Source organism: Schistocerca piceifrons, chromosome 7 (genome assembly GCF_021461385.2).
Source record: "Schistocerca piceifrons isolate TAMUIC-IGC-003096 chromosome 7, iqSchPice1.1, whole genome shotgun sequence".
NCBI classification, from domain to species: domain Eukaryota; kingdom Metazoa; phylum Arthropoda; class Insecta; order Orthoptera; family Acrididae; genus Schistocerca; species Schistocerca piceifrons.
Window position 1 is genome coordinate 555,349,364 of NC_060144.1, and position 14,673 is coordinate 555,364,036.

The following is a 14,673-nucleotide window of genomic DNA, read 5'->3' on the forward strand; positions in this document are numbered from 1 at the left end:
CGTGTTGCAGTGCCTTCTGATGCCGCAAATGGCGAAATAGATTCGTAACGCCCAGGGGGTCGTTTGAAGCCACCTATGGTTGCTCTTTTTCTCTGGGTAAAGTGATGTAAGCGTTTAAGGGTTGCGCGCAGGCGTACGGTACGATACATGCGCTCGCCAGCCGACCTGTTTGGAATGCTGACAATTTGCTTGGTCAGTAAATGCGCGTCCGGCCACACTGCGATGCAGATTACGCCACTGGCCACTGTCCGCAGCATACAGTATTAACTAGCGTGGCCTCGGGCGCGAATATGTCTCTTTTCTTAGCTCATCATGGAGCCTTTCAATACGACCATAATTAGGATGTCAGACACAGTGATGATGGGTATGTGTAGCATACATGTTTTATAATCCGCCTCTGTTAATAAACTGTTTAAACTTACTTCTTACTTACAAATACTGACAAAATATTAGTATAATTATCATCTGGGGCAACAACACAAACTATCCACTTACAATATTTATTTTCATGTATTTATTCCACTTTTATAATGATGTGGAATGATATTGAAAAACTGAAACCACAAACATAAGTTTTGAAGAACATTCCGTTGCAACCATGCACCTTTCTCTTGATGTACTGTGTACAAAATACTGAAAGAAATTGTCCTTGTCCTGCTTGTGAAATTGTTTACGATACACTATGGTTCTTCACACTTTAACAACAGCCTTCCCCAAGTTGTCACCCTGCAGCATACCGGCGAAGGCTTTGGGGGTGTTTTGAAACCCTTCTGTTACAGTCTCACGGTATTTGATTTTTCCCTCTCGGACCCACTGCGTCAGCTGGGTAATGCCCTCTTCCCAGCGGTCGTGCCACTGTGAATACAGGAACCCCTCCATGCGGAGCTGCTTGAATACGGCTGCGGGCTGGATGATGGTAGCCTTCGGGAGGTTAGATTCGTTGTATCCAGATATCGAGCCGCACACGGAGATGCGGCCCCACTCTCGCATGCTGTTGATCACTGCGCTGCTCAGCTCGCCGCCCACGTTGTCGAAGTACACGTCGACGCCGTCAGGTGCCGCCTGCTTCAGCGCCTCTGTGACGTCATTCGTCTTGTAGTTAAATGCGTGATGGAATCCCAACTCCTCTTTCAGCCACTTCACCTGCGGAAGAGAGGCCAGTTACGCAGCAATAAACAGGGACATGTGGCTTCGTCTGTGGACTGAAATGGACCACCGATTCGATGTTTCTCGAGCAACGCGTGGTGCTCCCACTGAGTGTATGGCGTAGTGTCTGTGTGAACATAAATCTTTGAACCTTTCTATCTTTCGCATTTTCTCTGTAATAAACAAGAAATCCGTTCTTCCTTTTTGAATGACCCTGTATTTGTGTGGACAGGACGTAATCTAGCAGCAACGAAGTGACACAGCGGGAAGGGAGTTCAAAGTGCTATGTTATTGTAGGATAAGCACTTGCAAAGTCAGGACTTAAGCATATGCAGTATTTGATGGTCGTGATAGTGGAAGATATGTAACAGAACGTTGTTAAAAAAGTAACAAAAACTCGGGCTAACTTCTTGGTTTCACTTACCAGGTGGCCCTGAATTAAACTGGACATATTTCTCTTTCTACATCTACATCTACATGAATACCCTATAAACCACTTTGCATGGCAGAGAATATTTCACGTCGTACAGTTATTAGGACTTTTTTTCCTGTTCCACTCCTGTAAGGAACAAGGGAAGAATTATTCCTTAAACGCCTCTGAGCGTCCTGTACTTAACTCTATACCTGACTTCGCGATACCTTTCGGAGCGATAAGTGCAAAGGAAATGACTATGTCCAGTCGTAAGGAAGGTATGGATTTGACATGGAATACTGCGATAACAAAGGGAAAAATATGTCAAGTCGTTAGAATGGTACAGATATTTCTATTTCCAGGACCACAGCCATCAGCGGGGTGTATTTCCGATACTTTGAGACCGTGATCATATTATTTAATTGTAAGTACAGTGATTAAATGTATATGTAGCCAGTTTCCTAGGACAATTCTGTGTCGGATTGCATGGCGGTGGCCTGCGGCGTGAATGATTCACGTTTCCTGCTAATGGCAGGAACCGTCTGAATGGAGAGGCCTGTTGGGATGCAGGAATGTAGTTGACTTAACTGTGTCGTCCTCTAGATGGCTGAATCGCGAACTAATACTCAGTGTGTTGGACAGTCTTCGTGATCGCGTGGAAATTTGAGACGATCCAGTATGGATGTTTGTTTGCTCTGGACCATTATTCACTCCCATGTAAATTGTCTGGTTGACTGCTTCTGCACATTTCCCGTCTTTATTTGGTTGAGAGAACATCGATTGTGGTGAGCGCATGTAGCAGGTGAAAGATGGGTTGGAGAATTTCGTCTATTCTTTTCTCGTTATCACATAAAGGCCTTCACAGACAGGATAAGTTTCTAGTTACTCAGTTAGTTACAGCACGCTCCACCTCACTAAAGTTTCGGGTTTCTAGAGAAATAATTTCCAGTCTACATCTTCTGAATTATACTACGTGAGTGATACTGCTATGCAAGCAATATTGCTACGTGCTTGATATCGAGAAATATTGCGTAAATGGTATAATAATCCCAGAGCCTGCTGAGGGGTGTAGAAAGCAAGCAAGCAAGCAGCAGAAACAGTAAAGCCTTTGTGCCAAGGGCAAACAAGCCCGACTTTGTACAACAGTTCTGAGAGCCGGCCGCGGTGGTCTCGTGGTTCTAGGCGCGCAGTCCGGAACCACGCGATTGCTACGGTCGCAGGTTCGAATCCTGCCTCGGGCATGGATGTGTGTGATGTCCTTAGGTTAGTTAGGTTTAAGTAGTTCTAAGTTCCAGGGGACTGATGACCACAGCTGTTAAGTCCCATAGTGCTCAGAGCCATTTGAACCATTTAGAACAGTTCTGAGAGTGTCTTTGGTCCGCTGTGGGCGCCTTGGCCACTCGTCAGCAGCGGGTGACTTGTGACCATCAGCTGCGACGGATGACTGCCTGACTTTGTGGGAAATATCTAGTTCTGCGAGGAGTATACCTACGGTGCATGTGCTTATGCTGTCTGTCATCACGGTAAATGTTCGAGTGTCTGGCGGTCAATGGATATATGCATGATGCAAAAGGGGCGATTTTCTACGGCGCAGGATACTGTAACATGCCCGGGGGTACAAGAGGGTGTGGTGGTACCTTTAAACTGGTCGTCGTTTCGTGACCATGCGCCCTGTCCACACCACGTACCTGATAATCCCGCGGCGGTCGCACTATTCTGCTCCACAGTGCTGCTGGCTTGCCTGAAATTATCTATCGAAATATGTAAGCGAGTCAGGGGAGCCCCTCATCGTCATAACACAACACTGTTCTACGTCTGGTGTGAACAACTATATTCTGAGACGATTAAAGGAAATCTCAGGTTGCACTGTTTACATTCTAATTCATAACTGTTTATCCCAATTAACAATCTTGATGATTATCTGTTCACTCAGACAAGCGTATGCTTAAGCGACACGACGTGGGTGATTGTTGATGATGCGGAAGCCGAATGATCGAACGAAAGTTCTTATGCTCGCTACAAGACACAGGCACATAAATGCTCTCTTTTGTGGTGCACAGTATTACTGATTCCATTAGTTCATTCTTGGAGACTGAACATGGCCGCGGATGATTGATACTGTATGGTACGAAACGCAACAAGAGGATACACAAATACGTTATCAGCAGCACTGCACATTTTTAAATTACTTCTTGACACACTTTCCTCTGAATCATTTGCTTATTTCATCACTTTACTGTAATAGAACTTGTAGCAACACTTCAACTTCCATACTAACAATGCCTCTCACATGCAGAGCTACACACTACACAACATAACAGTTCCGTGTCCCGCGCTCGACTCTACAGGCGTGGCTGCCCGCAAAGATACTCCACAACCAAGCTAGCGATATGACAGTATGCTTACAATACGAATTGCATGTTTACTAGATCGACGTGGTATGCGATGATATATTGCTGGGTTGGAGATCGGTTTCACATTCTAGTATTCAAGCTTCCATCCTAAGTGGCAGAGCAGTGTAATTGAGAAAGAGTCTTTCCGTATTTGACGATCTGTAGGCCAATTTTGTAGGGTATAACTGTCAGTGCAATATGGCAATCTATACAAAATAGTTTTGCCACTGAAAATCTTGTCTGCAGAAAGAGAAAGATTGACAGTACTTCCACAAAGGTGGCATCAGTAATTTGGTAGGTAAATTCAGTAAGAGCCAATCATAATGCTCCATTCATTCATAAGACATCCTTTGTGTCGGGACATAGGAGCCTCTACATAGTGGTGAGTACGTTTGTGTTTTGGAGATGTTTGTTGAAAGCTGAGCTTAATGATTTTCAGGAAGGGTAACATGTGATGGATGGGGTGCTGCATGAGGACCATCAGGAGGGATGCATTCGGCGTTATTCTTGGCTATTTTTGTAAACAGGTTCTGCTAGGACAAGAATTTCCATGCAGACAAGCTGAGACATCACAAAAGCTCCTACAAAAGCAACCGTTAACTATTTCTGCGACACATTACAATTTCTGAGAGGTAGATTTGGCTGTTACTTACATAGTCCTGTGACATCAGTATAACATCGAGAACCTTTCAGGTGTGCCTGCGACGGTGAGTCACTACGCGAATGCTTCACGGCAATGCATCACCCACCCTGGGCAGGTATGCGTGGTGGCTCAGTAAACACGTACGTGATGGAGGTGTCTCGCATGTCCCATTAGGATCACTAGGGAGAATGCAACCTGTGCTATTCTAGGAAGCATTGCAATAGATTTCTATAGTGCATTCAGAGGTGTGTTGGCTGTTGTTTACATAGACCTGCGAGATCAGTATAACATTGAGAACCTTTTAGCTGTATCTGCGAGGGTGAGCCGCTATGCAAACGTCTCTCTTGGTACTGGACCATCAGGTACGCCTTGGCCACAGTGATTACGTGCGCATACAGAGGGTGGCTTGGCTCTTATTTACATAGAACTGTGACGTCAGTACAATACTCGTAGAATTCTAACTGTATACCTGAAAATAGACACGACTTTCACCTGCTGGCTGTAATTGGCAGCAGTGTGAGAGTGATGGTTCGCACCTCGGCATTCGTCTCTATTGTGCTGCCCACATCCGGTTGGCGTCGGCGTGTGCGTGTGTTGAAGCCTTTGTAGGGAGCAGTTTGCTGATGCGACATGGTCGAATTTCTAAATGGTAGTTCAAAAACAATTTTACATGCGATGAGTGTTTTGCACTGCATTATTTTCGGCTGTTTATGCTTTGTGAGCTTATTGGCAGAGCGTTATACAGCATTATTTTGCCAATTTTATGCGTAGTGAACGTGTCTGTTGCATTATTTTGTGAACAGGTCTGTAGGCTGTGCAACGTATTATTTCGATAGTGACCATGTTTGCAGTGCCTTTTACATGCATTATTTTGACAATTTACGAGTAGATGATGTCTCTGTACATCAGAGTAATGCATTATTTCGATAATTTACAAGTAGTTTGCAGCTCTGTGTGCTGTGTACTGCATTATTTCGACAGTTTATAATTAGTGAGCGTGTGTGCAGAGCGTTAGACATGCATTGTTTTGACAATTTACAAGTAGTTCGCAGGTCTGTGGGCTGCGAAATGCATTATTTCGACAGTTTACAATTAGAGAGCGTATTTGCAGAGCGTTATAGATGCATTATTTTGACAATTCACAAGTTGTTTGCATGTCTGCACTTAGTGTACTGCATTATTTAGATAATTTACAAGTAGTTTTCAGGTCTGTAGGCTATGTAGTGTGGCCTCAAGTTCATCAGAGCAAATGTTTTGTTTCGGTGTAATAAATAAACTACGTGAAATCCGGCCCTAAATAAATTTTTCCGAAATAAATAAGTACACTGCTGCCTCTCTGCAGCAGCGCAGCACTGGCTGAGTCCTTTCCCCACCAATTTTTAGGAAGAGGTGGCGGTCGGATGACTTAGGTTAGTGGAGGTAGCCCAAGTGACCTTACTTCCACGACAATTTGAACTTCTCACCATTTTCTGGGGGTAGGGAAGGGAAAGGGGAGGGGAGGGTGTTGGGTTAATGGAGGTAGCCCAATTGACCTATTTTCCCGCCAAGATTCGAACTTTCCGCCATGACGTCATTGCGATGTTTCCATGTCTACCCTGTTATCTTGGATCCGCCATCTTGAATAAATTTGGCATTAAAGCAGCGTGTGGTGACGCTCTTTTTGCCCTAGTACTGTCATTCCGCACCCACGTTATTCAACTCATCTTGCCCCCTGAGATTTTCGCCTTCTCCGCTCTCTATCGAACAACGTTCAAGTAACTTCGTTTCCGGAAAAAACTGCGCTCTGAATCTGGGTCGACGAGTTCTTCATCTCAAAACCAAGTGATTTCTGCAGTCGCAAAAGTGAGAAGTTACTCTAGCGCTGGCAAACTGTTGTAATATACGAGGGTAATCCCAAAACTAAGGTCTCCTATTTTTTTATAAGTACATAGACCTGTTTATTTCTACAATGGTTTACATCAGTTTCCAGCTTGAACATTTAGCTATTTTTCGACATAATCACCATTTCTGTCGATGCATTTTTGTAGACGCTGTGGCAGTTTTTGTAAACCCATATCATACCAGCTCGCCGCCATGCTGTTCAGAAAGTTATGAACCTCGTCTTTCACGTCGTCGTCGCGGCTGAACAGCTTTCCAGCCAAATGTTCTTTTAATTTAGGGAACAGGTGATAGTCACTGGGCGCCAAGTCAGGGCTATAGGGTGGGTGGGTGATTATGTTCCACTGAAACTGTTGCAGGAGAGCAACGTTTGCCGAGCGATGTGTGGGCGAGCGTTGTCATGGAGAGTGTGTACGCGTCCTTTCTCAACATTCCTCCTCTCCAGTTCTGAATTGCTTGTTGGAGTTTTTTCAGAGTCTCACAGTACCTGTCAGCGTTAATTGTGGTCCCAGTGCTCAACCTTCAACACTCTCCTCAGAAATTGACGGTCTCCCGCTCCTTTGCTCGTCGTGAATTTCGGCCCGACCAGCTGCGAACACTCTGTACCACCTACAAACATTTTTGACATCTATGCACGACTCACCATACACTTCCGTCAATTGGCGATGGATTTCAATCGGCGCAGTGCCCTTTGCGTTCAAAAACCGAATAACTGCGCGCAATTCGCACTTGGCGGTAACGGTAACACCCAACGGGACCTCCATTCTCAACGACTGAGCGCCTCAGCGCGGCGTGTGCGCATGTTTACACAAGCGAGTGCAGCACTCTTCGTAACAGTGTGACGAATTGCCATACAAAGAGAGCCCTGTACCTATAAAAAAATGGGAGACCTTACTTTTGGGATTACCCTCGAATTATTGATGACTAATCTCTTTGTTATGTGTGTCTGTTGTGTTTATTAAACTTATGTAAACGCGCTGTGAACTTATGCACCAGCCCAATATTTATTGAATCTTGTGTTGTGTTCATCTGAAACCGGTTACTTTTTGAATATTTGGCGTCAGTTGAAAATTTGTGCCAGGTCGGGACTTATGATGTATTTACGTAATCGATTATCAAAGTGATGTCAACTGGGACGCTTAACAACAAACTCTTTGACCCTAACCAAAACTTATGTAAGTAACTTTCTTTTTTTCTTATACATGAGACATATTTCTTACGGCAGAAGAATATTGCTGGTTGTGTGCTATTCAATTAATACTTTATAGTGCTTAGAAACCTGTATGTTGGGATTTCTGTAAGAAATCCGTATTTCGCATGTTGAAACCAATTTAATGCATTGCCCTACATTTTGCTACCGAGAACTGAATATCGACAACAACAAAAGACCATGTCAGTGTAACAGGTTTCATACGGTACCAAATTATTTGACTATTCTAAAATTATATCATATAGGATGTCCCTTTCAAATGTCCCAGATTTCAAAAACCAAGGAAAAAACAACAGTAGATTAGACAGTGAAATTCGACCATACCCTACAGCATCTCACAGAATTTATATTCTTGCGACAGACGGGCCACCTACGGGCCATAGTGCATCATTATCGTATGGAGTGAAAATCGCGATCGCACAGCAGAGCGCGCAAACTAGTGTGATTTCCATAAACAAATTCGTCGATTACTGTGCAAAGGACTTCTCAGAGGCTGTATGAATGTGAACCACTGATGCTAAAACAGTTTTAAGGGATGGTGTCGTAAGTTTCTGGCAACTGAAAGTGTTCTGAAACGTTCTGGCGATGTGCGTCGCTGTGTTTCCGAAGCGACAGAGGACGACATCACACAAGCTTTTCTCAGAAGCGCACTCGAGTCAATTCGGCAGGCACCTAGAAAACTTGGTGTACCCCAAGCAGCACTCCGTAGTCTAATACCCCAGCGTCTTCGTTTGTGTACTTACAAAGTGAAAGTTCTGAAAAATCTGATGCCGAACTACAAACTATGCCGATAACAGTTTGCTACAGACATGCTGCAGTGTACTGACACGAATGTCATCTTCCTGGAAAGAAATTTACTCTCAAAGGAGGCAACATTTCACGTATCAGGAACGGTTTATCGGCACAATGTTCGTATTTGGGGATCGAAACATCCGCATGCTGTCATTGAACATGTTCATTGTAGGTCTAAATACAGAGTTCGCCAGAAAAATGTATACACTCTTTGTCAGGCTCTATCGGGAGATCGATATTGTCGTTCGATTTGAGTTACGAGTGTGTTGCAGTATGGTCTTTGGCTTAACAGATGTTAGTACTTTCATCTTGTTATTGAGAAAACAGGATGGCTGGAGCAAGCTTGACATTCGAGCAACGAAAATGTGTTGTGAAGTGGTTTTTCTAGTTTGATAATGCAGTTGAAGTGCAACGTCAATGGAGGCGGCAGTCTGAAACAGATCCACAGACCCGCCTAACAATTAAATGCGTCATTGACAAGTTTGAATTGCAAGTTTGAAATTCTCTGCAGAAGTCTGCTACGCAATATGCACATGAAGTGGGGGTTAGCAGTACAAGTGTACGAAGAATTCTGAAATCTGCAAAGTGGAAAGTTTACATTCCACGATTACTGCTCGTCGTTAATGCCGACGATCCTGATAGCCAAATGCAATTTTGCGAATGGCCTCAGCAAATGGTAACTGATGACGAACAGTTTGTGACGAAAGTACTGTGGAGTCATGAGGCACAATTTAATCTTAATGGAACCGTGAATCTGCATAAGAGTGTGTACTGGGCACCGGAAAATCCGCATGTTTATGTGGACAAAACGAGCAGTCTACCAGGGGTTCATCTGTGGTGTAGACTATCATCCAGGGGCTAAGTAGGACCCTTTTTCTTTGATGCTACTGTCACTGGAGGAGTGTAGCAGGAAATTTTACGCACGTCAGTTATTCCAGGTACACGTGCGCTTTGTGGAGCTGATGAAGAGGTCTTCTACCAACAGGATGGGGCGCCACCACAGTACCACTTAGCCGTACGAGGTTTCCTGGATGACAATTTTCCGGGGCATTGGATTGGACAAAGAGGGCCCATTGAGTACTCTTCACAGTCTCCAGATCTAACACCTATGGACTTTTACTTAAAGGGAACTGTGAAAGATAACTTCTAACGACGTAAGCCACGCACGCTGAAGGAACTTCGCCAGGAGATTACAGCGACATATGCGGCGATCTCCACTGTAACATTGACTGACGTAGTTGCGGCGACCGCTCGTCGTTCTGTTAATGTGTATAGCCGGCAGCGGCGAACATTTGCAACATTTAAAGTAACCATGTGCTAAACTGAAGCTTGTGCAACGCATGTGATTAATTACTAAATTTAAAATAAATAATAAGTAATACTTTTCGTTCCTTAAAGTATTGATACCTTTTTTCTGGCGGACTCTATAGAACCTCTGAAGTAGGCTAACGCACCACAAGATTGTTGGACCATTCTTCTATGAAGGTAAATGGACTAGTGTATCTGGACATGTTGAAGCAGTTTGTATATCTTCAGATGAAAGAGTTGAACCCAACATCACCTTTCAACAAGATGGAGCTCTGCCGCACTGGTCAACGCCTGTTCTCAAGTTACTACATACGAAATTTCCAAGTTGCTGGATCAGGCGCGGTAGAACCACTGCCTGGCCACCACGTTCCACCGATACTGCCCCACTGGATTTCTTCGGGAAGAACCGCATGTTCGCGATGAAAATGGACGAGATCACTGTGTTAAGATGTATGACTGATACGATTGCAACAGTGACAGAGGACATGTTAAGCAGAACGTGGCAAGAAACTGAATACAGACTCGATATTCTTTGTGCTACAAATGCTTCATATGAAGAGGTGTACTGGTGAGTATTCAATAAAGTCTTTGAGAAGCTCTATTATACAGTGCGATTTCATTACTATATCTACTTTAGGCTCTTTTTAGCTGGGCCTTTGAAATGTCAGAGGTTTGGAAGGGTCACCCTGAATATTAACAAAGGAAGGTGATGCGTAATACTCAAATTCAATTAAAAGACTGTTTCTGAAAGCAAACAAGTGTTCGACAGTCGCTGAAGGACAAGAGACCACGTTTTAAAAATACAACTATATTCGAAACACATCAGCTGAGTCAATATTACTAAAATATAAACACAATACTAAATTATCTTCGGAAATATTACAGCCTCGCAAAAGCTATGACCATTTTTGGAATCAGCGCAAATATGCCTTTAAGATGAGATATTTCATGCACAAATTCCCAGTCGTTTTAAGATTCGTAAAAATTTCACCGATTTTATTTTGCTAAGATGGCAGACATCTGTATGAAAATTATAGTCGTCTCTGGTATGGTCTCTACCACATTAAATACGGAGTCAGCCTAAATGATTCATTAGGTTTCAAAGCACTGTTTACTGATAAGTATATGACATACAAAGATAGATGGTACATGAAAAGATAGATCCACTCATCAAGTTTAAAATGCCTGCCTCAAGGCTCGCGTGCACGCTAGATGGGAGACCTGTGACGGCACCCTACAAGGTGGCGGCAACGCTGGAGAAGAGTTCTTGTGGGCTAGACTATCCTAAGTATTTGTGGGGTACGAGCGCTAAGCGTGTATTCATACGCAAATATACGAGTAGAAAAGCTACACCTGGTCACCAGTGCATTTTGCGTTGGTTTCGCCAGTTTCGTGATACTGGTTGTCTGTGTAAAGGAAAAAGCATATGGCGACTGTGAGTTTCAGAGGAAATGATGGAATGTGTGAGACAGGGCTTTGTGTGCAGCCCACAAAAATCAGCCACTCGTGCAAGCTGTGAACTGGGCATTCCGCCGAAAACCGTTTCGAATGTTTGGCGGTCGTTTGCCTTTCAAATCCTTCTGTTTGCAGCTGTTACAACAACTGACCCTAGATGATTATGCCTGCCAAATGTAGTTTTGTACCCAAATGCAGCAAGCTATGGAAGATGATGGCGACCTTGTGAGGACATCGATGTTCAGTGTCAAGGTGACTTTCCATCTGTCAGGAGTTGTCACAATGTGGTGTACTGTGTTGCTGCTTGTCCATGTGCAGTTGGGAAGGGATTCGCCACAAGTGAATATCACCTGTGCCACATTGAAGACAAAGGTGCATGGCCCCTTTTCCTTCACAGAGCAGATGGCGACAAGTTCCGTGCACCTGGATATGCTGCTGTTGTGATTGTTGCCACAACTGACTGCTGACTCCTCGACTTCCATCTGTCAACAGGACGGAGCTTCACCTCACTGGAACACAACTGTCCATGCCTTTGTCAACAGAGAACTTCCACATCGCTTGACAGAGCGCGCTGGTCAGTGTGATGTTCCTCTGTTGCTATGCCCCACTTCCCCCCCCCCCCCCTCTCCACCCCTCCAGTTCACAGGATTTCACGCGATGTGATTTCTTGCTCTTGGATTATGTTAAGAATAAAGTTTTGCTGCTGCGACCGACTTTGTCGGAGACATGCTAGTGAAAGTATGTGCGGAACGTTCGGATATTTGTCGGGTGACCAAGGATGCACATATTCAATATTTGTAGAATGTACCAAAAACTTGGTGGATGTATCTATCTTTTCATGTATCACCCATTTCTGTGTGTTGCATAGTTGTAAATAAACGGTGCTTTGAAACGCAATGAATCGTTTACGCTAAGCCTTTAGATTCACACAAATTTAATATGCAACAGAAAACTCTTTTACTTTAATACTAGTATAAACGTAAATAGAGCTGGCCTTCAGTCAACTTAATTCTATTGTTAAATACATTTTTATATTTAGTTTTTGTGACATCCCTTCCCTCTCGTTAAATGAATTATAGAGAGAAACCAAGCGTTACTTGGAAATGAGTTGATGTTGTGGTACATCATGCAAACCTGTAATATTTCCTAGTTCTGTGGATACCAACTAAATGGATGTTGGCAGCAGTGCACTAAACATGTCCGATGTCTGTTGGGGGCGTCTTTAGCAAGTTGTTTATGAAATAAATACTGAGATGTAAAGATATGTTTTTGATTTATCAATATTTACATTGCACATGGTTACAGAAACGTGATAGCACAAGTGATCTTCGGGACCACAGACCTGAAACCGACTTCAGCCATTAAATTCATTATCACATTGCGTTGTAAAATCCACAAGCCGGATTTGTGCCTTGTCATACTGAATGGCTGTTGGCGAATTTCATTGACAATCATTTTTATCGATCCCAGATGTAGCTAAAGCCACAGACTCGAACGCAAATTCCTGCTTATCGTTAGCAGGTGGTTTACCGCTAGATTACCTGAGCACACCTCTATGCCTGGTGCAAAATTTCATCGACACTAACGTTTGCACGAACGATTTTCGAACACTACTACCAGAGGTTTTGTCCGACGGGTATGTCGGAATAGCACCATTAGGGCAACTGAGTCAGTGGAGGACTGTGGCTTACGTTGGCACGAAACATATGGCAGTTAAATGTTGTTTTTATCACTATCAGTAACTTACTTAAGTTTACAAATTATTGTAATGAGTACAAAGACTTCTCAAAGACATAAAATCTGCATGAAAGGATTTTAGCAATTGAATTTTATCTGCAATAATAGTGTACTAATCTTCGATTTATGTCAATTATTGTGGTTCGTGTGGATTCGAAACGTTAATTGAAGTTATCGTTTATAGTACACCATCAACAGTTAATTGCTTCCTGTACTATAATTTTCACAACAATTTCATAAAACTAGCGTTTTGCGTCGTTTTATGCACGTGTACCCATCGTGATTGTATTTTAATTACATCAGCATTGTCCTGCTTTTGAGTTCTGTTGTTAAGGTCATGGTAACAGTGCTGTAATAATTCACTGCTGACTGTTTTCAAGGAATTTATATCATCTTTTTAAGTAGTCGCAAATATGTTTGCGACCTTATGTGAACACAGGAAAACATTACTGAGATTGTATTTTTATATACTATCTTGGTCGAAAGTAGGCTTACTGCAATCGTGACCAACATGTGAGTTTCCATCATTTTCTTTCACACACAATGGCTAAGACACATAGGACCAACTGTTTTATGATTCTAATGGCTTGATTTTATCTTTTATTTAAGTCAATGCAAATGGTTTCACTTCCTCTTCTACCACTGAGTACCCTGTCTGTTCTGTAATTATGTAGAACAGACAATTTTTCTATTTAATGCTGGTTGTAATGAAACAATTTGTAATATGTGTGTCCATTTTAGCATTTGAAGTAAAAGGAAGAGGTTCTAATTGGTCGAAAAATCTACACAGTTACATTAACAGACACATTACTGAATCTGCAGAATGAACATATTTGTTAATAACTTTACGGTAGAAGCAACTGCTTTGTTGAAACACTGTTCTCGTTGGAAGATTATGGTATAACACTATACACAAGTACCACATCAGTACTGATAAACACAAAAGTCACAAAACTTCCTGGCAGATTAAAACTGTCTACCCGACCGAGACTCGAACTCGGGATCTTTGCCTTTCGCGGGCAAGTGCTCTACCATCTGAGCTACCGAAGCACGACTCACGCCCGGTCTCACAGCTTTACTTCTGCCAGTATCTCGTCTCCTACCTTCCAAACTTTACAGAAGCTCTCCTGCGAAGTTGTGAGGACGGGGCGTGAGTCGTGCTTCGGTAGCTCAGATGGTAGACCACTTGCCTGCGAAAGGCAAAGGTCCCGAGTTCGAGTCTCGGTCGGGCACACAGTTTCAATCTGCCAGGAAGTTTCACATCAGCGCACACTCCGCTGCAGAGTGAAAATCTCATTCTGGACACAAATCACACTTTAATCAATCACTCCTATACGTCGTCTTATTCCTGTATGGTTCTACAGGTATAGCTTTCAGAATGGGCTGCTTTTATGAAAACTACAAACTCAAGTGTATACTTTGATGGCTGAGTGAAATGGTTGACATAGTAGAAAATACTAAATATATAACATTGTAAGGGACTACGGGTTGCGTGCAGCCGTACGGTACGTAACACGCGCTCGCCAGCCGACCTGTCTGGAATGCTGACATTTTGCTTGGTCAGCAGACGTGCGTCCGGACGCACTGCGACGGGGAGTATGCGATGGCCACCGTCCGCAGTGGGCAGTATTAACTAGCGCAGCCTCGGGTGTGAATATGTCTCTTTTCTTAGCTCATCATGGAGCCTTTCGATATGACC

At 43.4% G+C, this 14,673-nt stretch overlaps 1 protein-coding gene across 1 annotated transcript in view; it reads right to left on the minus strand.

The window, feature by feature from the left end:
• Positions 1-690: 690 nt before the first annotated feature.
• Positions 691-14,673, minus strand: part of LOC124709074 (NADP-dependent oxidoreductase RED1-like) — a 35,960-nt gene continuing 21,977 nt past the window's right edge. The window contains exon 3 of the mRNA XM_047240722.1: positions 691-1,143. Coding sequence (XP_047096678.1) covers positions 691-1,143 — 453 coding nt within the window. The remainder of the gene's footprint in view (positions 1,144-14,673) is intronic.